The sequence below is a fragment of the Heloderma suspectum genome, chromosome 6 (assembly GCF_057233095.1).
Source record: "Heloderma suspectum isolate Gila_16-S chromosome 6, 16-S_ref, whole genome shotgun sequence".
Taxonomy (NCBI): Eukaryota; Metazoa; Chordata; class Lepidosauria; order Squamata; family Helodermatidae; genus Heloderma; species Heloderma suspectum.
Window position 1 is genome coordinate 118,785,108 of NC_139463.1, and position 22,902 is coordinate 118,808,009.

The following is a 22,902-nucleotide window of genomic DNA, read 5'->3' on the forward strand; positions in this document are numbered from 1 at the left end:
TTTTGGTCTATGACTAAAGAATGAGCCTTCAAAGATGTTCAAAACTGGTGCTTACATTGGGGAAATTATTCACAAAATACACACACATTTTCATGTAAAATAGAAAAACAACAATCGCAACGCAGTCTGGAGACAACAGATTGAGTTTTGATATGGAATTTAGAGACTTTTGAAAAGTTTCAGTTTTGAATTAACACTCATCCCTCAACAACATTTCTTCAGTCAAGCTCAAGCCTTCATCTTATGCCCATAATCTCCTGCTGGTATTTCCTCACAAGGTGAAACCCATAGAATTGTTCACACACTAAGTAAAGAAAAATTATCTTATGATCTGAAAAAAGCAACAACAAAGAACAAAACCTAAAAATCTTGTTTGTGATCCATGCTGCTACTCAGAGCCAAGAAATAATTCTCTTCCCTGTTATTATCCTCTTCACTGTAATTTGTGTTTACCCCTGAGAAAGGCTAGAGGATTTTCAGAAAGCTAGAAAACAACCATGAAGCAAGAAGGAAAGTGGTGACATTAACCCCTCCTTTTGTGCCATTCATAGCAAGAAGCTGGCAGGGCTCTGTCACTTTGATCTCTGCCACTCATTTCTTCAGGTCTTATAGGCCAAAATTCAGGAATGTATTGGCATTCTCTGTTGACTGACTGAGGCATGGATTTTGGCCCCTGTTGCTGTTATAAAGAAGGGAAATTGGTCTCTGTTGATGATGTATATTGGCAAAATCATATGCCAGCCAAGGGAGCCTCCAGAAACAAGCAGTTGCTTTAGATGGATGCAGGCACTGTTGCATCTAAAGAGAAGTTTTGCTGCCAGAATACTGGGCTGGTAGTGCTGTTGTTGTTACTTCTGCTTCTTCATTGGGTGTGTGAAGTAGATACCATGAAATGCCTCCTCTCTGATCCTATCCCTGTTCTACACGAGTCAAAGCTGTCTGGGGACCTCCTTATTGGTGGGATGGTTTCTGCAATCAATTTCTATTTTGGAGAATTTTCATTCAAGGAACATCCTTCGCAGGAGTTCTCGGATTATATGCGGTAAAAACAAAACTTTCCTGCATCATTAATTTCTTTATTAAATTTCTTATTTTTCCATCTGGCTGGTAACCTGGCCACTCTGGTCGATGTACAACAGTACAGTTTAAAACAGTAAAATTACACATTAAAAAAGTGTTTAAAATACCCTAACCCACCCCATTTGAAGTTGGCCAGATGATAACCATAAATACTGTAAATTGAAGTGAATGCTAAGGATCATAGAGCTTTTCCTTTCAGGCACACATCTTTTCGACTGGTAACACATGCAAATATTCTACCCTGCATATCCATGATTTCTTCTTCTCATAATGAGATATCTTACTCTGGTGTGTGTGTGTGTGTGTGTGTGTGTGTGTGTGTGTGTTGGGATGGGGATTGGTTTTTGTTTGTGGCTTTTTGTTTTCCTTGCACCAGATTTGGAAAATGGCAACTTTTACATGCCATAATAATTTTCAGGCTGTAACGTATTTAGTGAATCATTTTAGTGTCCCCCCCAAAAAAAATACAAAATCTTTCATCTCTTGAAAAACTTCCAAAACATATTGAAATTGGGACAACCAGTGGGAAAGACAACAAGCTAAACTGGGTGAGCATGAAAACTTGTATATTTAGATAAATTATACCACAAAGTCTGTTCTGGACAATGCTGGCATGCAAAAATGGCCTGGGCATGGCAGATCTTTTGAAAATTAGTCACTCTAATAGTGAACAGAAATGTATGCCTACAGAAAATGAACTAGAATGGGGTCACTGAGAAATAGCAGGGAGGAAATAGTATGCTTGCAAGACTGGAAGGTTTGCAGAAATATAGAGCATCTTATGTGGTGAGAGGGCAAAAAATTCACCGAAATCCCAATGGTAACTGTGCATGCTTATGAAGAAATGTTGAGCATCAGCTAAGGGAAGAAAAAGAAAAGGGAAAAAAAAGGAAAACCAGTAGGTGGGGGGTAATATCCAGGAGGAGAATATGGCTTTCTGACAGGCACCTTGAACAAGAGCTTGGAAGTGAGGATAGACAGCAATATTTTATTGCAAAGCCCACTTTTCCCTCCAAATGATACATGTTCCTCCTGCTAAAAAATGTGCTTGTACATATGGTGGCAATCTTGCATATTTTTAAAGAAATGCATGACAGAAATCTGGAATTGGATATACATTTACTAGATTCAATATAGAGCTCCCATATTGTGTTGACCTTCGACAATGTATTACTTGAAATGCTGTGTAAATGATGTTTTATTAGATGACAGGCTCTTTCATATCCAGAATCCACATCTCTCACCAGGTTAACTTCTGCATTTTACCGCCTCATCTATGTCTCTGTGCTTTCTCCTGCCTCATGTATCAGAATACAAATGGTCATTTTCTCTCTGCCTTGTAGCCACTCTAATCTCTTCTCCTGAATTCTAATATTAAAGAAAGCTCTTATTTGTATGTCTTGCCTTCAAATTAATATTTCTGCACTTTCCCCCTGCTTAGTGGTATTATCCTCTCATAGTTAGTGATGTACGAAAGTCACTTACCTGGTGACTTTCTTACCTGCAGCTTGCTTCGCAGTGTGGGGGAGGTGTTTCGGTTCTCCCCCCGAAATTCAGGCCAGGGGGGGAGGCACCGTCTCCCTGGCCGCAAAATACAAAGTGAAAAAAAAACCCGTGATAGGCTACATAACGAATTACGCAGCCTATCACGGCTAGATTTCCAAAGTCAGCTGTGATAGGCTACGTAAATCGTTACGTAGCCTATCACGGGTGACTTTGAAAAAGACAAAGCACATACGCAAATGGCACCGCCATTTGCGTTCCTTATTTGGTCCCAGGTAGTCTACGTAAAGATTTACGTAGACTACGGTGAAAATAAGGGCAACGCTTATTTAACGAAAAACGGGGGGAGGGGCTATAATCCTTCTGCCAGTACTGCTTTGTTAAACCTCTCACAAACATGTTGATGCCTGGCGAGGAGAAATGTTGCTTACTAGGTAAGGATGGCTTACGTTGACCTAGAAAAAAGGGGGAGGGGTCCTAGAACCTAGAATGAAATCGTGTTCCAAGTTAAAATGTGTTCCCCTAGTTGGGGTAGCATCTTAAAGCCGGAGTAGCGGGGCCAACCTAACCAGGCCTGGGCTAGGGATGGCGGAGAATTACTCCCCGAAACTTCGGGGGGCCGAGCGCCAACGTGTTCGGCCCCCCAAACAAGTTTCGGGGAGAAATCCTCCGCCCCCCCCACCCCCCACACCCCTACCGGGACGGGACTTACCTTCCCTGAATGTCCCTCCCAGCGGCAGGTCCGGCTGGCGGTTCGTCGGGTGTTCGAGCGGGTGTTCGAGCGCAAATAGCGTTGCCCTTATTTTCGCCGTAGTCTACGTAAACATTTACGTAGACTACAGCAACTAAATAAGGAACGCGAATGGCGGCTCCCTATGGGGGCCGCCATTCGCGTACGCGCTTTTTTTTTTTTTTTTAAAGTCACCCGTGATAGGCTACATGACGATTCACGTAGCCTATCACGGCTGACTTTCCAGATCTAGCCTTGATAGGCTACGTGAATCGTCACGTAGCCTATCAGGGGGCGTTTTTTTTTGTTTTTTGTTTTACTTTCGCGTTCGCGGCCGGGCGAGCCGGCAAGCCTCCTCCCCGGCCTGAATTTCGGCCGGGCGAGGCAGGAAGCCTCCCCCCCCGGCCTGAATTTCGGCCGGGCGAGGCGGGAAGCCTCCCCCCCCGGCCTGAACTTCGCGGGGGGAGCAGCGAAGTGCTCCCCCCCACCGCGTACAAGCTGCGAGAAAAGGTAAGTGACTTTCGTCCACCCCTAGCCTGGGCCCACTGGAGGGAGCTGTAGCCTGCCCCCCCCCCGGCTTTCTACTGCCTTGGCCTCTCCAAGGGGGATCCTACAGTCCCCAGACATTGGACAAGAGGTGCACGAGTGCTGACTGCAACAAGGCAGCACTCATGACAGAAAGGCACAGGTTCTGGGAGTATGTGCCCGGGAGCTGTATTCCCATTACAGACAGCGGTGCTGAAACAGCAGACCTGCCATAGGCCGAGGGCCAGTGCGGGAGACAGCCTGGGGAATGTGGCCACTGTCAGATCCGTCGCTGAAACACGTCCGGGAAGGAGTCAAATTGGAGCGAAAAGTCCTGGTCCATCCGGTCCCTGCGCAGAGAAGGGTCAATGGCGGCCCTCCTGTGGAAGGCCTCGACATAAGCCAGCCGCACACCTCCTCAGGTGAAAGCCATTACAAGAAGGAGTAGTGCCAGTGGCCTTGCAACTCGCCAGATTAGCGTAGGGATCTGATATGCCACTTACGTGGATGCCCGAGCAGGCGGGACTGAATCCATTGTGGCCGTGCTCTGATCCCTGACTGGAAAACGGTGCACTCGGGGAAGAGGAGGTTGAAGAATGGAGGAGCTCAACCGAAGGCGGTGAACCATCCGAAAGCCGAGGAGGAGGAGATGGAGGCTTCAACAGGGTCCAGATGAGCTGAAATAGAAATAAGTAGCGAGCATTGGGTCGGCTGTTGTGTTCACTTAATCTGGACCACCGAGGGTTTCTTAGGCCTGGCTGGGGGAGGGGGAAGGGATCCCTGGAGAACGCTCAGCAGTTTCCAGACGAGAAGAATTGACGCCACTACCGGGTCTGCTTCATCATCAGACTCGGACTCCGGCCTAGGCCGCAATCTATTGGGGAGGGGAGGCAGAGCCCTACCCTTCCCGTTCTTTCAACCTTGGCCATTCTTGGGGGGGGGGGCATGCTGTAGAAAATGAGATAAGTTTGGCACGATATTGGCAAGAAAAAGGAAGGGCCTGGGTCCCTGGACCCAGTCCAACACTCAAACCACCACCCTTAACAGTAAAAGTGGCAGGGGTCGGAGCACCCAGCAGGAGGTTCCAGTGGGCTACTCGCAGGGCACCCAGGACAACAGGCAGCAGTGCCTCCATTACCGCTAGACAGGAGGTGGACCCTCTGCGTCCGGCAGCGGTTAGATAGGTGAGTGCACAACGTTCATCCTCTTCCTGTATGGCTATGTGTGTTCAAATTTAAGACACCGTGTGTCTAGCCCTTAACTTTTATTCATTTATAGGGTGGGGGTGAAGAATCTGTGGCCCCCCCAATGACTCTGCCAGGGATTCAGGTAGGGGTTTTTCTAGCCCTACCTGGAGATGTGAGGGACAGGACCTGGCACCTTCTGCATGTCCAGCAGGGGACTAGCACTGAACTAAACCCCCGGAAAGGAGACTAGAACCAGGGTCTCTCAAGCCCCGGTTCAACACTGCAGCCACTAGGCCACAGTGGCTTTAAAGGGTTGCCGCCCGCTGCAAGCCCGGCGCCTAAGAGGCACAGACAGGGCCTATGGCCACTGAAGACACGCTTGAGCACAGGCGCCCCCTGCCAAAAGCGCCTGCGACCCAGGAGTCACGGTAGGCATGCAACAGGGAGCAGCGGCTGCTGGGGGTGTCTGTATGAGTTTTCTTATCATTATTTATTATTATTATTATTATTATTATTAATCATTATAACTATTTATTTATTTATTTATTTGTTCTTTTCTTTTTTCATTTTTTTCATTTTTTCATTTTTTTATTTTAATTGTGTGTGGGGGCACATGGTGTGTGCTTTTTTTGGTGGTGGGGGGGCGGACGAGTGCTCACGAGAAAGGAAGCAGGGCGAGCATGCCACCACTCTAAGCACCGGCACTAGCACCGGTCCAGCAACTGCAGCCAGGAGAGACAGCGCACGAAGACGCACGCCCCGCCGAGAGCGCAGGGTAATGAGGGCCACGGCAAGGGGGGGGCACCCAGCCTCCGCAATCGCCGGCGCCATGCAGGGGAATGGGCCAACCGGCGCTGCACAGCCGCCGGCACTCCCGCTGGGGCGGCAAGCACCAGCTGAGGGGGGGCGGTGTCCACACACAAGCTCCCCGCCACGAGGGCCAGCAATCCTGGGGCCGCGGCGGCACAGGCACGCCGCAGCAGGGGAGAGGGAGGGGTGGCCGCTCAGTGTCCGCTAGCGCTGGCACCCCTGCAGGGGAGGGAATGACAGCGCGGCACCCGGGCGTGCGCGGGCACAGCCGCCGGCGTGCCCTCCGAGGGCAAGTGCCGGTTGACGGAGGGCGGCGCCCACACACATGCGCCCCGCTGCGAGGGCTGGCAATCCTGGGGCCATGGCGGCCCAGGCACGAGGCAACCGGTGAGAGGGAGGGAATGCCGGCACTGCACCTGGACGCATGCTGCCACAGCCGCAGGTGCTCCGACCGGGGCGGCAAGCGCCGGCCAAAGAAGGAGGTGGGCGGGTGCGCAGTGCCCGAACATGCTCCGTCACCAACGCCGGCGCCTCTGCCAGCAGGGGAGGCGTTGGCCACAATGGAGCCGCGCTGGAGCACGCGCGCTCGCCGCGAGGCTTTGGGCGTGCAGATTGCACGCCGTGTTCATGTTTCTGGGAAGACGACGAAGCCTGTCTCCAGCAGGCAGGTGTCCTTCGTTGTTTCTCGGCAGAGCTGTAGTTTTCTCTAGCTGCGTCGAGCCAGAGAACTGATATTCAGAGGAGGGCTGAGTTTAAGGCAACTCAGCCTGCCCCTCCTTGCATGGTGGTGCCGCTGGGATGCACCAATCAGAGGCCCCTATGTCTTATCACCCCACCCGCCCGCAATGCCCCCACTTTCAGCCAGACAAGCTGGCATCGGGTAGGGCATATCAAAAAGGAGAAGACCACATGGAAAGGAGCGGAAGGTAATCCCGCAAGGAATCTGGAAGCAGAAGCCCTGATAAGGTTTTGTGATTTATTAAAAGCCTTTGTTTTACAAGGATATTCCTCCAACCTTTCATGCACATTTCCCAAACGTAAGAACCAGTTACGTTCATTTTGGAAATGTGTAGGGATGGCGGAGAATTTCTCCCTGAAACTTCAGGGGGACGAGCGCCAACGTGTTCGGCCCCCCGAACAAGTTTCGGGGAGAAATCCTCCGCACCCCCCCGCCCCCAACCCCCCCCCGGGACGGGACTTACCTTCCCTGAATGTCCCTCCCGGCGGCGGGTCCGGCTGGCGGTTCGTCCGGTGTTCGAGCGGGACAGGAGCGGCAGCCGGTCTTTCGACCGGCTGCTACCCCGCCATTGCAATGAAAGAAAAAAAAAAACCCGTCCCCTGATAGGCTACGTGACGATTCACGTAGCCTATCACGGCTAGATTTGCAAAGTCACCCGTGATAGGCTACGTGAATCGTCACGTAGCCTATCACGGGTGACTTTAAAAAAAAAAAGTGTTTACGGATAATGGCGGCCCCCATAGGGAGCCGCCATTCCCCTTCCTTATTTGGTCGCTGTAGTCTATGTCAATGATTACGTAGACTACGGCGAAAATAAGGGCAACGCTATTTGCGTTGCCCTTATTTTCGCCGTAGTCTATGTAAACATTGACGTAGACTACAGCAACTAAATAAGGAACGCGAATGGCAGCTCCCTATGGGGCCGCCATTCGCGTACGCGCTTTTTTTTTTTTTTTAAGTCACCCGTGATAGGCTACGTGACGATTCACGTAGCCTATCACGGCTGACTTTCCAGATCTAGCTGTGATAGGCCACGTGAATCGTCACGTAGCCTATCAGGGGACGTTGTTTTTGTTTTTTTTTTACTTTCGTGTTCGCGGCCGGGCGAGGCGGGAAGCCTCCTCCCCGGCCTGAATTTCGGCCGGGCGAGGCGGGAAGCCTCCCCCCCGGCCTGAACTTCACGGGGGGAGCAGCGAAGCGCTCCCCCCCACCGCGAACAAGCTGCGAGAAAAGGTAAGTGACTTTCGTCCACCCCTAGAAATGTGCAGTTTTGTGAGCATTTTTCAAATGCACATATTTTTGAACCCATTTGTTGCTGTTGAATTGCACTGTGAATTTGGAAATGTACAGACTGCAGAGTGTGTTCTGATTCAGGTCCAGTCCAAGACACTGCAAATCTGATACATTTTGTTGACAAAGAAGAAGAACATAAATACATGTATCAGCCTTCTGGGGCCAGTTTCCAAACAGGGTGTATGAAGCAGATGCACTTTCAACAAATGCAGGAAGGTAGTAATGATTTCTGGATTTGCGTCAAAACCCTTGGGCATAGCTGTGGATGGTGCCTCCAGCAGTGTGATAATGATCTAGCAGTATGTCCTGCATGTGACTTTTGTTCGTTCTACTCCATACTTCAAAAGATTGAGAATGCAAGTTTTGGGAGGAATAACTGAAGGACAAGAAATGGAGGGAGCAAACTTATTGGGATAGGTGGCCACCTCTGAACTCAAAGGCAATCAGCTATCCAACGCAGGGTAGGTGGATTGTGGAGGGGTTCTTCTCCTTTGAGCTCTGGCCACCCTGCATTCACGGCCAGACACCACATTTTGGCTGTCTTGCCATGGGACTTCAGAGTGCGGGGTCAGGGGGAGGCTGGATGATACAGAGGAAGCATCAGAGCAGCACTTTCCACACTCCCACCCCTCCCTGTCCCCAGAAACGCCCCCTTTTCTCCACACTGCTCATCCAAGCACAGAGTGCGGGGATGATCCACACCACCTAAGAGCCAGTGGGGGATGGGTGGGGGACGCTTTCTGGGAACCGATCTCAGAGTGTGAGCTCCAAGGTCAGTTCCTAGAAACCAAACAATCCTATGGCCTAGACACTGTCTAGCAGCCATAGGATCTCACCCTAAGGGTATTTAAGTGTAAACCATTTCCCCTATATGTGCTGATTCCTTCCCAGTGTGGATTCTCATGCTTCAGAACTCTAATTTTGGCTTAAGAAGGAGAACTATATATTCTTTTAAAGCCATCTGTAACAACTGAAAGAACATTCTTAAAATCAAGACCTAAACTTGAGCAGTGTGGACAAAGGCTGTGGTAACAGATCTCTGTGTTTTGTCCAATTCTCCAAGTAAAGAGTATTTCTCTCTGTTTGCAGGATGATGACCAAGTTCTACCAGCATATCTTGTCCTTGGCATTTGCTGTTAATGAGATCAATGCAAATCCCAAGATCATACTGAATGTCACACTTGGATTCCGCATCTATGACAGCTACAATAATGCACGGATGACCTATCGTACCACCATGGATCTTCTCTTCAACACCCATCAATTTGTCCCCAACTATAAATGTGATACCCACAAAAAATTAATAGCCGTCATTGGGGCACTTGCCTTTGATACCTCACTCCACATGGCAAAAATCTTAAATCCCTACAAGATTCCACAGGTAGGATCTGTGCACTGGGGATGTGAGACCTCCACGGCTCATATGTAATGCTTTCCATTACTTGACTATATGATCATGGTTTTAGAAGTTAAGAAAGAGAGAGACTGAAAAGCGAAGTCTTCTCTGATATTTAAATTACACAATGAGAAAAGCGGGAATGTGGGAAGGAAGCAGAAAAGTCAGCTTCTTTGGTCGGATTCCTTTCTCGAAATTTCTATCATTCTCTCCCTATCACGCTGGCAGAAGAATTGTTAATGTTAAGTATGGATGTGCAAATCAGCTAAATCCAAGCTCACTGAGGTTCTCTGAATTTTACCTCAAACAAATAATGTTTGTGTCCATTTTTCAAAGTGATGTATTTTTCCATACACAGTTTCCCATGTATCTATATCTACATCCACATCTATCTATACAAGACAGAAAGACTAAAAACATAGTATTCAAAAATATATTTAACCGATTTTTTTTTCAAATCCCACCCTCATCATTCTATATATTTGAATATATATATTCAACTGTGCACATTTTCGGATCACATCACAAACTTGGAAATATCCCATCCTTGACCTCAGACTGAACCTAGGGATGTACGAAAGTCACTTACCTTTTCGCAGGTGTGATTCGAGGTGGGGGAGGAGGCACTCCATCCCTCCCCCCGGAATCCTCCTTGGCCGGCTGCACTTGGTGGCAGCTCCACGGAGCCGCCGGCCAGGGCCATCCGCAGCTGGAGTTCCGTCTGCAGCTGGGCTGCTGCAGATGCAAATCCATTTGCGTGGCTGCCTTTACCGTAATAGGTTACATAAATACCTATGTAGCCTATCACGGAAAGAGCAGCGGCGCAAACAGCGTAGCAGCAGCCGTTTGCATCCCTCCTCTTTGCCGTGATAGGCTACATAAATCCTTACATAGCCTATCATGGCAGCTTGGCAGGACACAAATGGCGGCCTCAGAAGGCAGCCGAAAGACCAGCTGCCACCGCCACCACTGGAGCCCCAGGGAAGTTTCATTCCAGGGGGATTCCGTGGGGTGGGGTGGGTGGGAGGCTGTTCCGCCACGGGTTTCGGGGGGCCAAATGCCAGTGCATTCGGCCTCACTGAAATCTGTGGCGGAATTCTCCGCCATCCCCTAACTGAATCTGCGTTTGAGATTGGAGGAGCAAACTGGGTAGATTCCAGTCAAAAACAAGCTAAAATTAATCTCCTGAAGGGTGCAGTCTGTGCATGCTTAGAGAGAACAAAGTCTCAAACTTCCCAGCATTCCCAAGATAGATATGCTTGCTGGTGAATGCTGGGAATTGTAGGACTTTTTTTCTGTTTAAACATGCCCAGGATTGCAATCTAAAAATCCCATACTTAACACCAGGGCAAAACTCCAAATTCAAGTTAGGATTTGCCCTACAAAATATCCATTGTTTTATATTACACAGACACACTCAGGCACCCACTAAACACAGCTCTACACAGTGAAAGCATATTTTATTTCAAACAGACCAACTACTTGAAAGCACAAGTGAATTATCAGACACATTTATTTATTTATTTATTTATTTCTCTACCTCCCAATAGCCGAAGTTCTCTGGGCAGTTCACAAAAATTAAAACCAAGGAGCACACAATAAAACAATATTAAATATATAAAACATTAAAACCACAGTACAACAATACAACCAGAATAAAACCAGAATAAATCCTAGCAGCAGTGCAGGAATTTAAAATACTGATTTAAAACAGCAAAGCTAAAAGTCTAGAAATCTAAAATGCTAAAATGCCTGGGAAAATAAAAAAAGGTCTTCACCTGGTGCTAGAAAGAATACAATGTTGGTGCCAGATAAACCTCACTAGGGAGCTCATTCCACAGCCAGGGTGCCACAGCAGAAAAGGCCCTCTTCCTAGTAGCCACCTGCCTCCCTTCCTTTGGCAGGGGCTAGTAGAGAAAGGCCACTGAGGATGATCTTAAGGTCCAGGCAGGCACTGAGGCACATATGGGAGGAGGCAATCCTTCATATAACCTGGCCCCATGCCGCTAAAGGCTTTGAATGTTAATACCAGCAATTTGAATCGGGCATGGAAATGGACTGGCAGCCAGGACAGCTGGAAAAGTACTGGCATAATATTAGGGATGGTGAAGAATTCCACCATGGATCTCAGTGAGGCCGAATGCCAGTGCATTCGGCCCCCCGAAATCCGTGGCAGAATGAAGCCCCCCTGCCCCACCACCTCATGAAAGGCGCGCGAAATGGAGCACCTACCTGGTGCTGTTTGTGCTGCTTTGTGAATGGCAGCCACGTCTGTGGCCGCCATTCACTTCATGATTTTTCCCGTGATAGGCTATGTAAATATTTATGTAGCCTATGACGGTGAAAAAAAAGGACACAAATGGCGGCAGCTACGGCGGCTGCCATTTGTGTCCCTGTGTAGCCCAGCAGCAGCTGGATGTCACTGCGGGCAGCCATGGATGGTGGCTCCACAGAGTTGCCGCAGAGCGGAGCTGGCTGGCAAGGATTTCGGGGGGAGGGATGGAGCACCTCCCCCCTAGCATGGCTGTCACAAAATGAAACAGGTAAGTCATTTCGTACATCCCTACATAATATGAGCTCGTTGGCCAGTCCCTATTAACCATCTTGCTGCCCTATTTTGGACCAGCTGAAGTGTCCAGACCATTTTCAAAGTCAGCCGCCCAATTACTGCATTGCAGTAATCCAGACGAGAAGTTATCAGAGCATGGATAACTGTAGCTAGGCTATCTCTGTCCAGATAAGGTCATAATTGGTATACCTGCCTAAGCTGAAAAAAAGTGCTCCATCCAGGCCATTGAATTCATCTGTGCCTCAAGTGACAGTTCTGGATTCAAGAGCACCCCAAACTACGAACGTGATCCTTTAAGGGGAGTGCAACCCCTTCCAGAACAGGTTGAATATCACCTAGCCAGGCAGACGAATCACCCACTAACAGCACCTCCGTCTTGTCTAGATTGAGTTTCAGTTTATTGGCCCTCATCCCATCCATTACCATGCCCAGGCACTGATTCAGAACAGCCACTGCCTCACCTGGGTTTGATGAGAAAGAGAGGTAGAGCTGGGTATCAATCGCATATTGATGGCACCTCAGAAAACACCTCCGGGTAATCTCACCCAGTGGTTTCATGTAGATGTTAAACAGCATGGGGGATAAAATAGAGCCCTGTGGAACCCCATGCCATAATTGCCATGGTACAAAGCAATAATCCCACAGCACCAACTTCTGGAGTCAGCCATCCAAGTAGGAGCGGAACCACTGCAGTGCAGTGCCTCCAACTCCCAACCCAGACAACCTATCCAGAAGGATACCATGGTCTTGAAAGCTGCTGAGTATTGAAAGCCACTGAGAGGTCCAGGAGAATCAACAGTCCCTCACCCAGCAGAGGTCATCCCACAGGGTAACCAAGGCAGTTTCCACTCCAAAACCAGGCCTGAAGCCCAATTGAAATGGATCTAGATAATCTGTTTCATTCAAGAGTCCCTGGAGCTGTCCTACAACCACCCGCTCAAGCACCTTGCCCAAGAAGGGGATGTCCGCCACTGGCCTACAACTGTTAACATCCTCCAGGTCCACATTAGGCTTTTTCAGGAGTGGTCAGAATACTGCCTCTTTTAAAGTGGCCGGCACCACTCCCTCTCTCAAGGAGGAATTTACAATGTCAAGCCATGAAGGGCAAGGGTCAAGCACACAGTGAAACATTGAACTCTTACATGGAAAACAACATTTTCCCGGGACAAAAACAGCAGGACTCATGACAGGAGGAATCCCTGCTGTAGGGACGGCCGTGAATTTCTTCACGAATCTCGGGGAGGCTGAATGCCAATGCATTCGGCCCCCCGAAATTGTTGGTGAAATTCTCCACCCCCCACCCCCCCCGGGATGGGACTTACCTCATGCGAATGTCATGAATGTCTCTTGGCGGCGGGTCCTGCCAGCGTTTCGGCGGGGGCAGGGGCAGGGGCAGCGGCCGGTCTTCCGACCGGCTGCCGATGCCGGCATTACAAAATTAACTAAAAAAAAAAAAATACCCGTGATAGGCTACGTAACGATTAACATAGCCTATCACGACTAAATTTCCAAAGTCAGCTGTGATAGGCTACATTAATCATTACGTAGCCTATCACGGGTGACGTTGGAAAATAAAAAGCGCGTACGCAAATGGCGGCGCCCATGGGCGCCGCCATTTGCATTCTGTATTTGGGCCCGGGTAGTCTACGTAAAGATTTATGTAGACTACGCCAAAAATAAGGGCAACGCAAATAGCGTTTGCGTACATGCTTTTTTTTTTTTCAAAGTCATCCGTGATAGGCTACGTAACGATTAACTTAGCCTATCACGGCTGACTTTGGAAATCTAGCCGTGATAGGCTACGTAAATCGTCACGTAGCCTATCATGGGTGTTGTTGTTTTTTCCCATTCACTTTTTATTTCGCGGCCGGGGAGACGGGGCGCTTCTCCCCAGCCTGAATTTTGGCCGGGCGAGTCGGGGCACCTCCCCCCCCGGCCTGAACTTCGGGGGGAGAACCGAAGTGCCTCCCCCCCACCGCGAAGCAAGCTGCGGACCAGGTAAGCGACTTTCGTACATCACTACTGCTAGGTAGGAGAAATGATTCCGAATGGCAGTACCACCACGACCACCACCAAGCCACTACCCTTTGACAACACCAACGTTCTGGGCAGCAAAGCAAGGAGACCACCATTCCATTCTCTGTCTTCCCTTATACACACCCACTAACCCTGGGAACTTTTGAGGAGGCCTACTGGTTGTTCTGCAGGAAACAAAATGTTGCCAGATAGCGGTACGTAAGAGGGCCGTCTCACTGAGGCTCCCAGCTTTTGGAAGAGTCGCCCACATGTGGTTCGAAAGACAGAAACTGTGGCAAATTTAAATGGCTCCTGCAAATGCCCCTGTTTACAATGGCTTTCCCTGATATGTGAGAGACTCTGTTACTACCCTATTTTACTGCCGTACAACTGTAAAATTTTTAAACATTTTTATTATGTATTATTTTACTGAGGCTGTTATATTTTGTTTCCTATTTTAATGTGAACCACATAGAGAACCACATAGATTTCAATATATTAAGTGGCACAAAAATATTTAAATACATACATAAATAAAATTATGGCTGAATGGCAGCATATACATACTGTGAAATTACATACATTAAATAACAGCTTTTCATATGTTACCTTATCATGTGCATAGATTTGTGTTATTAATGCAATTTATCTCCCAGTATGAATGTTACATACAATATATGGTTTGACAGTTTATTTCATTGAAATCCTTCCTCTTCTGGTTATTTTTACTCCCTTCAGCTCACGTATGGCTCCTTTGCCCCAGCAGTGAGTGAGAGGATGGAGCTCCCTTCCTTTTACCGCATGGTCCCAAGCGAAGTCCATCAGTATAACGGCATTATCAGCTTGCTAAAGCATTTCAGATGGACGTGGGTTGGGCTCTTTGTGGTGGATGACGAACATGGAGAACTTTTCTTGCAGGCCCTGGAGCCTCTGCTTTCCCAAAATGGAATCTGTTCAGCCTTCACAAGCCGAATCTCCAGCCAATCACACCTGACTTCTGTAAATGAAGATCAAGCTGTGGCACATAATCTGTATCAATTTATCAATTTTCGGAAATCCCGAATATTTGTCATCTATGGTGAAACTTTTACCCTTATGTATATATGGTATTTTACAATTGGTACAAGAGCTCCTGGATATGAGCAAAATACATTGGTTGGAAAGGTGTGGATTATAACAGCCCAGATTGATTTTATACTAGCAAGCATAAGCCGGGGCTTTGATTTGCAAGTGTTTCAAGGTGCCATTTACTTCTCAATTCACTCAAATGAACCTTTGGGGTTCCAGAAGTATCTTCAGATCCTGAAACCCAATTGGGCAGAGGCAGATGATTTTCTCGAGGAGTTCTGGGAGCAAGCATTCGACTGTTCAGTTCCAGATCCCAGGGTGCTCTACAAGGTTGCTGGGAGATGCAGTGGGGAAGAGCAGCTGGAGAGTCTTCTCGGGCCTTTTTTTGAGATGCGCATGACTGGCCACAGCTACAGTATTTATAATGCTGTCTATGCTGTGGCATATGCTTTACATGCCTTGTACTCATCTAGATCGAATCACAGAGCAACATTGCATGACAGAGACGGTGAACTTCAAGATCTGAAGCCATGGCAGGTAATGGCTCCATAATAGAATGAGTTCTTTCCAAGTATCCAACAGTATCCAACAGTATCCAAACAGTATCCAACAGTATCCAACAGTATCCAACAGTATCCAACGGTATCCAACAGTATCCAACTTCCTCTTCCCTGAAGAACTGGTCAAAGGTGTAATACACCTTGTTCATTCACAAAGACATATTGGTTCACATTTCTCTATTCTTGCAGCCAACACTGAAAGACGCAGTAAATTTTCATTAGTAGGTCACAAAAAAATCTTCTTATTTTTTTTTATGGTGAAATTGCATACACAACAATGTTTGGGATCCAGCCCTAGACATGCTTTGAATAGACACAGTGAAATCATTACATTAGTCATGTCTACTGTTTCCCATTAATTTCAGTGAGTATGCTCTGTGTGTCAATCTGGACACAACCACAGATCAGCAAGGAAAGGTATTTTGGTTTTCTGCGTGAAAACATCAATAAGGCTTTATTCTGTTTTCCTTTCTTTTCCAACTAGCTCCACTCATTTCTTCAAGGCATTTCCTTTAACAACTCTGCTGGAGAAAGAGTCTTTTTGAATGATCATGGGGAGATGGAAGGTGGATTCGATATAACAAACTTTGTCACATTTTCAAACAAGTCCTTCCTTAAAGTGAAAGTTGGATGGGTAAATCCCAATGCCGTTGAAGGAAAAGCATTCAGCATTAATGAGGACACCATTATTTGGCACAGGAGTTTTAATCAGGTGTGGATTCAATGGTATTTAATCATCATGGTAGGTGCACTGTGATGAGGGTGTGTGAACTGGGCTCCAGAGGCAGAGATACACATCGCTGTCTGAATTGACCCTATCAAGTTAGAGCCACATGTTACACTACAGAGAGACATGGATAAAATCAGGAATGATGTAGGGATGTACAAAAGTCCTTACCATTTTGTGGATGTGATTCACAGTGGGGGGGGGAGGTGCTCCGTCCCTCCCCCCGGAATCCTCAATGGGGGGGAGGCAATCTGGTCTTCCCCCCAGAATTCTGCCCGGCTGGCTCCACTCCTTGGCGGCTCCACGGAGCAGCTCGCCTTGGCTGTCCGCAGCCGGAGTTCTGGCTGCGGACGGGCTGCTGCGGACGCAAATGGTGGCCGCCATAGCTGCTGCCATTTCCATGAAGCCAGGCTGCCATGATGGGCTACGCAAATACTGGAATAAATTTGCGGTGGCTCCGGCAGCGGAAGCAGCTGGTCTTTCGACTGGCAGCCGCAGCCGCCATTTGCATCTGCTGTTTGCCGTGATAGGCTACGTAAGAATTTACGTAGCACATCACGGCAGGGCCCCCCTCAAAAAAGCATATGCAAATGGCGGCGGCTATGGCGGCCGCCATTTGTGTTGCCTATTTTTTGCCATTTTATCCTACGTAAATATTTACGTAGGCAATTATGGTAAAAAAAAAGGGGAACGCTAATAGTGTAGTGGGCGCCATTTGCGTTCCTTTTTTCCCCGCTGTTTTATCCTACATAAATATTTACGTAAGCTATTATGGCGAAAAAAAGGAACACAAAATCCCCTCTTTTTTTGCCGTAATAGCTTACATAAATATTTATGTAGGCTAAGACAGCGAAAAAAGGGAACGCAAATGGCAGGGTAGCCGCTGCCATTTGCATACGCTGGTTGTTGTTTTTTTGGCCTGCCGTGATAGGCTACGTAAATACTTATGTAGCCTAGTATGGCAAACAGCAGATGCAAATGGCGGCTGTGGCAGCCGGTCAAAAGACCATCCGTTGCCGCCGGAGCCAGAGCCGGAGCCAGAGCCGCCGGCGCCGGAACATCTGCCCCAAGTAAGCTTAGTCCCAGGGGGGGAATCCGTGGGTGGGCAGGGGTGGGAGGGCATTCTGCCATGGGTTTTGGGGGGCTGAATGCCAGTGCATTTGGCCTCACTGAAATCTGTGGCAGAATTCTCCGCCATCCCTAGTCTAGAACCATGGTTATGGTTTACTGTGTCTTGATGAAACTTTGGTAAGGCTTAGGAAGAGCCAGACAAAAACAAAATGTGGGCTACAATACGACTCAGGACCTCAAAATTACTCTCCAAATTGGCTGTAGGGATGTTGGAGAAATCCACAACAGAACCGAATGAGTTCGGATTTTCATGAACCTGACCAGCAGATTCCACAACAGACCAGCTTTCCCCCTGTTAGGGGAATTCCATGGACTTGTGGAGCAGTTTTCAAACTTTCTCAGATCTTGCACAAATTTTGTGATAAAAAATATGCAAAACGAAAAAAGAAAAGAAAGAAAACTGGGCAAATATGTGCATTTTCCCAATAGGCTAAAGTATGAAAATGCACATTTGGGGAGAATTTGCAGATTTTGGATACCAATTCAGAGACCAAAAAATAAAATAAAAATCTAATTCCGGGATGGGAGGACGACAGAACAAAAGGCACCTGACAATCCCCAAAACACAGACAGAACTGATTTAACACAATCTTTACATCACTAATTGGCTGTCCCTGCATTTATGGATGAGTCATTCAGCAAAGTTAGCCATTTCTTTCGTCAAGCTTGGAAATATTTCTCAGGGAACCAAGAGATGGCAAAAGTAATAATGCCGTGTTCCAGAAAGTTCTAGCAGATGGTTGCATGCACCATGTTCAGCATCTTCCATATCAAATAGGGATGGCAGAGAATTCCACCACGGATCTCAGTGAGGCCGAATGTCGGTGAGGCCGAGTGCCAGTGTCTTCTGACCGGCTGCCGCCGCTGCCGCCATTTCCAGTATTAAAAAAAAAAGACGTGATAGGCTAGGTAAAGATTTACGTGGCCTATCATGGCTAGGTTAAAAACAACAACAACAACGTGATAAGCTACGTAAATCTTTACGTAGCCTATCACGTCTGACTTTAAAAGAAAAAAATGCACGTACGCAAATGGCGGCTACAGCCACCGCCATTTGCATCCCTGTTAGCCAGCGGCCGGAGGTCCGGATGTTGGCGGAGCTGGCCAGCAGCTCCGCGGAATCCACGCGGATCGGAGCCAGCCGGCCAGGATTCCAGGGGGAGGGACGGAGCGCCTCCCCCCCACAGAGGAACCCAGCGGAGACAGGTAAGGGCAATTTCGTACATCCCTAATATCAAGTGATCACTTTTTAAAAAAAAAATATTGTGTATCAGCTAATGATTACAATAAAGGTTTCCAGTGTCTCCTACTGTAAACGTTCATCTTTTTGGATAGGTCCTGCCCCTTTCTATCTGTAGTGACTCCTGCCAGCCTGGATCTCAGAAGAGAAAGAAGGAAGGGGAGAAATTCTGTTGCTATGATTGTAATCCATGTCCAGAAGGGAAGATTTCAAACCAAACGGGTAGGTGATGTGATGCATCAAATATTCCACCATCTTGGGTTCATACTATGCTATATTTGGGAGTTCTATATTTCCTACTCCACATGCAACCACTTGGCTAGTGTCAGGAATACATCTGTATCACTGTGTCCATTTGCAAGAACTCTTGATTGTCATCTGAGCTCAGTAGACGAACATTTATTTATTTATTTATTTATTTTCACACAGAAGGTCCCAGGTTCAATTCCTGGCATCTCCAGGTAGGCCTGGAAAAACACCCACATGAAACCCTGGGCAGCTGCTTCCAGTCAGTGTTGACAGTACTGGGCTAGATGGACCAATGGCCTGACAGGATATAAGTAGCTTCCTAAGATCCAAAGACCCAGCTGATGTCCAAATCTCAGTTAACACTTTCCTCATTTGGGAAAGAACTTCTGACGGACACTAACCATCCATTCTTCTAGGTGGTATCAATGTTTGTAGTCAGATCATCAAATAGCCAGTTATGTAGACACTAAATATTTGATTAATACCCTCTGATTTCTTAGAAGTTTATTATAAGAAATCACCATTGCATTTATTACAATATAGTGAGTACAAAGGCCAGGAGGACTCCGACTCTATGCACTTGGAGGTTTAGGGGGAGTGGAACTCCCTGTAAAATGAGTTGTAAATGCCTTTCCAAAGGACTTGGTTTGCAACCCACAGTACCTTAGTCTTATCTGGGTTAAGACTCAGCTTTTTCACCCTCATCCAGCCCAAAATAGCCCCTAGACCCTGGTTCAAGAGTCCTACAGCCTCCCAAGGATCTGTAGTTGGAAATGGGAAGAAGACCTGAATATTATACACAGACTGATGACACTTCAGCCCAAAGGGTGAGCCTCAACAATCATAGTTGCTTGACTCCTCATGAGTAAAGGTCTACTGAGGAGTAAAGTTATGCTTCCTGAGTAAAACATCTACCAGAATCAGGAGGTCTTGGTGCTGTCTCTTTGGGAGGGGCTCTGGAAGCTCTGGCTATATCAGCTCTCAACTGGGTCTTGAGAGCTGCTGGGGGGGGCAGGACACTTAGCATGAGCTCCAGTGCCATGAACCCTTGTTTCCATCACCTTGCACCTTGACGGAACCTCCATTCTACTGACCTTTGGACCTCTGCTTGGCTCTGCTTCTTGGAACCCACTCTCTCTTGCTAGGAATACTGTGACCATTGGCTCTTTACTGACTACTCCTACCTTGCATTGTGCTCTTGCTGGACTGGTGCCTCTGTGCTTGACCCTGGGCCTCTTGCATTGCTCTTGGATTTAGCCCTCAAATTGCCCTACCTCTGGGTCTCTTCCAGGCAAAGAAGAACACTACTCAAGAATTGTTAGTTTGTCACGGGACGGTAGTTATCCAGAACCAGAGGATCAACATTTGATTCCTTCAACATGGGCTTCAACACTGCTTCCTTCAATGCTGCAGGGATCTCAATGCCCCCCAGGAGGAATTGGCCACCTCACAGGTCTAAGTAACCAGCCCAGCTCCAGAGTATTTCACAAACTAGGGTGGAGAGGAATCCATAGAGCATGATGCTGGCCTAAGTCCTCAAAGCAATTTCTCCTTGTCCATAGGTTGCACAAGCTGAAAGGTATCCATAAAACAGTGAGATGGTGCACTTCCGTAACCATTTAAGACTTTGTGAAAACAAGAACCTCCAAGTCGGCATGGATATGAGTGACTTCATCTGCAAAATGTCGAGATAAAATGGCAGGCGTTTGAGGGTTCAAGTTGTTGTATTCTATGCAGGGAGGAAGAATCCTGAAGATCCTCCTATTATGAATGACCAGGAATGGCCTCAGTCAGGGATGGGTGAGCTTTCTGGTCTTGAGGGCCACAGGCACTGCAATGTGGTGGGTTACAAGTGTGTCCACATGTCCACACATATTCTTCCCTCCACCAACACACATCTCGATGCAAATGAATCTGGATGTTGAAATGTGCCTTTCTTGAGTTAAAATCAGCTGATGGTATCCCTAGGTCAAGTTTAAAGCTTCTTCCACTACCACTGATCCTGACTGAGATAGCTAGTTCCCGAATACAAAACAGTGATAAAAGACAGCAGGATCATATCTCTGTAGCACCATAAGCCTTCTCCTGCCAAGTCAAACATGGGGAATGCAGGTTTGCTGATGTTCAAAAAGAAAAGTACATAAATAATAAAGTTGGTAGGGTGAGTCATGATGTTTTTTAAACCATTGGGATTTAGGAGAGAATTTGACAAAGCTGAAAGTTTCTAATCAGTAGCACCCATGAGAGTATAATTTTGGAATACTAGTGTAACAAATACAGGTTTGGGAGTTGGCCATATACACCCTGGGGTGGGACAGGGGAGACAAAGAGGATGGGTATACATAAACAAGTTGGTTTCTTCATCAAGATGACCCTATTGGGAATAAGGCAAAATCCTATTACATTGATTCCTTTCAGCATTTTGGACCAGGCTGCTCAAAAAAGCGTATTCCAGAGAGAAATTAAATACATGACTCCTCCTTTCTTTTCCAGACACAGATGACTGTTTTCAATGCTCAGAAGATCAGTATCCAAACGAGGACCGAGAGCGATGCATCCCTAAAGTTATCAGCTTTCTGTCCTATGAAGAACCATTGGGGAGAAGTTTAGCTTCTGTCGCTCTTTCTTTTTCCCTGATCACAGCTTTGGTGCTGCAAACTTTTATTAGGCACAGAGATACCCCCATAGTCAAAGCCAACAACCGGGGCCTCACCTACACTCTCCTTATCTCTCTCCTGCTCTGCTTCCTCTCTTCTTTGTTATTCCTTGGCAAGCCTGGCCAACTGAGCTGCCTTCTCCAACAACCAATGTTTGGTTTGATCTTCTCCGTGGCTGTTTCTTGTGTCTTGGCCAAAACCGTCACTGTGGTTGTTGCTTTTATGGCCACCAAGCCAGGGTCCAGCATAAGGAGATGGGTTGGGAAAGGGCTGGCCACCTCCATTGTCCTTTCTTGCTCCCTCTTTCAAGCTGCCATTTGTGCTGTGTGGCTCAGAACCTCTCCCCCATTCCCAGATTTAGACATGCACTCAGTGATGGAGGAGGTGATTGTGCAATGCAATGCAGGGTCTGCCCTCATGTTTTATCTCATCCTGGGCTACATTGGACTTCTGTCCATCCTTAGCTTTCTGATGGCTTTCCTTGCCAGGAAGTTGCCTGACAGTTTTAATGAAGCCAGGTTTATCACTTTCAGCATGCTGATGTTTTGTAGCATTTGGCTGTCTTTTGTTCCTGCCTACCTAAGCACCAAGGGCAAATACATGGTAGCTGTGGAGATCTTCTCTATCATAGCTTCTAGTGCTGGGGTGTTAGGCTGTATCTTTCCCCCCAAATGTTACATTATTCTCTTCAAGCCTGAGCTGAACAACAGGGAGCAGCTAATGAGGAGAAAGCATTAAAGCATCAACATTTCCAATTAAAGGTATTATTTCCAATGCATGGAGATAGTGAAATTACTTGGTAAAGTACAATTTATCAAATGGAGACTCCAGACATGCCAGTCCTGCCCATCTTCTGCATATTTCATCTCTGTATGTCATCAGAAGGAACGGCATGACATCAATTCTTTTTTCCATTCCCCTGCCATTTCAGTTGGATGAACTGTCATTTCAATCCTCTTCCTTCAGAAACACTTCTTTCAGCCATCAATTTCATCTGGCAGTGAAGCCCACTCCAATGAGTCAAGTGGGATCAACTCTCATTTTGGATCCTCCTCTTCCTTAACTCTTTCTCCAGTGCCCATTAGGGATGTCAGAGAATTCCGCCATGGATCTCAATGAGGCTGAATGCCACTGCATTTGGGCCCCAAACTCCATGGCAGAAAGGCCTGCCACCCCACCACCACCCCGCGGATACCCCCCGGGATGAGACTTAGCTGGGGCGGATCTTCCGGGTGGTGGTGAATCAAAAAGGCCACCATTTGTGTGCACGTTTTTTTTGTGTATTTTTTCCCAGAGCCCTCCGCGGCCGGAAATCTGGCTGCAGGTGGCTCTGGCCTGGCTGGGCCTGCCTGGCTAATCTGCCGAGCTGCCAGGGAGCACAGCCAGCCATGGAGGATTCTGGGGTGGAGGAACGGATCGCCT

At 47.5% G+C, this 22,902-nt stretch overlaps 1 protein-coding gene across 2 annotated transcripts; it reads left to right on the top strand.

The window, feature by feature from the left end:
* The first annotated feature begins 734 nt into the window (after nt 1-734).
* On the top strand, nt 735-22,218 carry LOC146342850 (vomeronasal type-2 receptor 26-like). Of its 2 annotated transcripts, XM_084808654.1 has the most exons (6): nt 735-1,042; nt 8,957-9,248; nt 14,587-15,453; nt 15,961-16,188; nt 18,670-18,796; nt 21,317-22,218. In XM_084808654.1, the coding sequence occupies exons 1-6, from the start codon at nt 777-779 to the stop codon at nt 22,216-22,218; spliced, it is 2,682 nt and encodes an 893-aa protein (XP_084664780.1). In that variant the 5' UTR covers nt 735-776. The 2 variants fall into 2 exon arrangements, with proteins under 2 accessions (XP_084664780.1, XP_084664781.1); XM_084808655.1 differs by lacking the exons at nt 735-1,042; nt 14,587-15,453 and having other exon boundaries at nt 8,958-9,248.
* Nucleotides 22,219-22,902: the final 684 nt, after the last annotated feature.

What these genes read in the sequence shown, in the direction of transcription:
- LOC146342850 (XM_084808654.1), top strand. Translation starts at nt 777, where the DNA reads ATGGATGCAGGCACTGTTGCATCTAAAGAGAAGTTTTGCTGCCAGAAT. An exon ending in GAGTTCTCGGATTATATGCG is followed by an intron (nt 1,043 to 8,956) that starts GTAAAAACAAAA and finishes CTCTGTTTGCAG; the next exon opens with GATGATGACCAAGTTCTACC. An exon ending in GGCACAGGAGTTTTAATCAG is followed by an intron (nt 16,189 to 18,669) that starts GTGTGGATTCAA and finishes CTTTTTGGATAG; the next exon opens with GTCCTGCCCCTTTCTATCTG.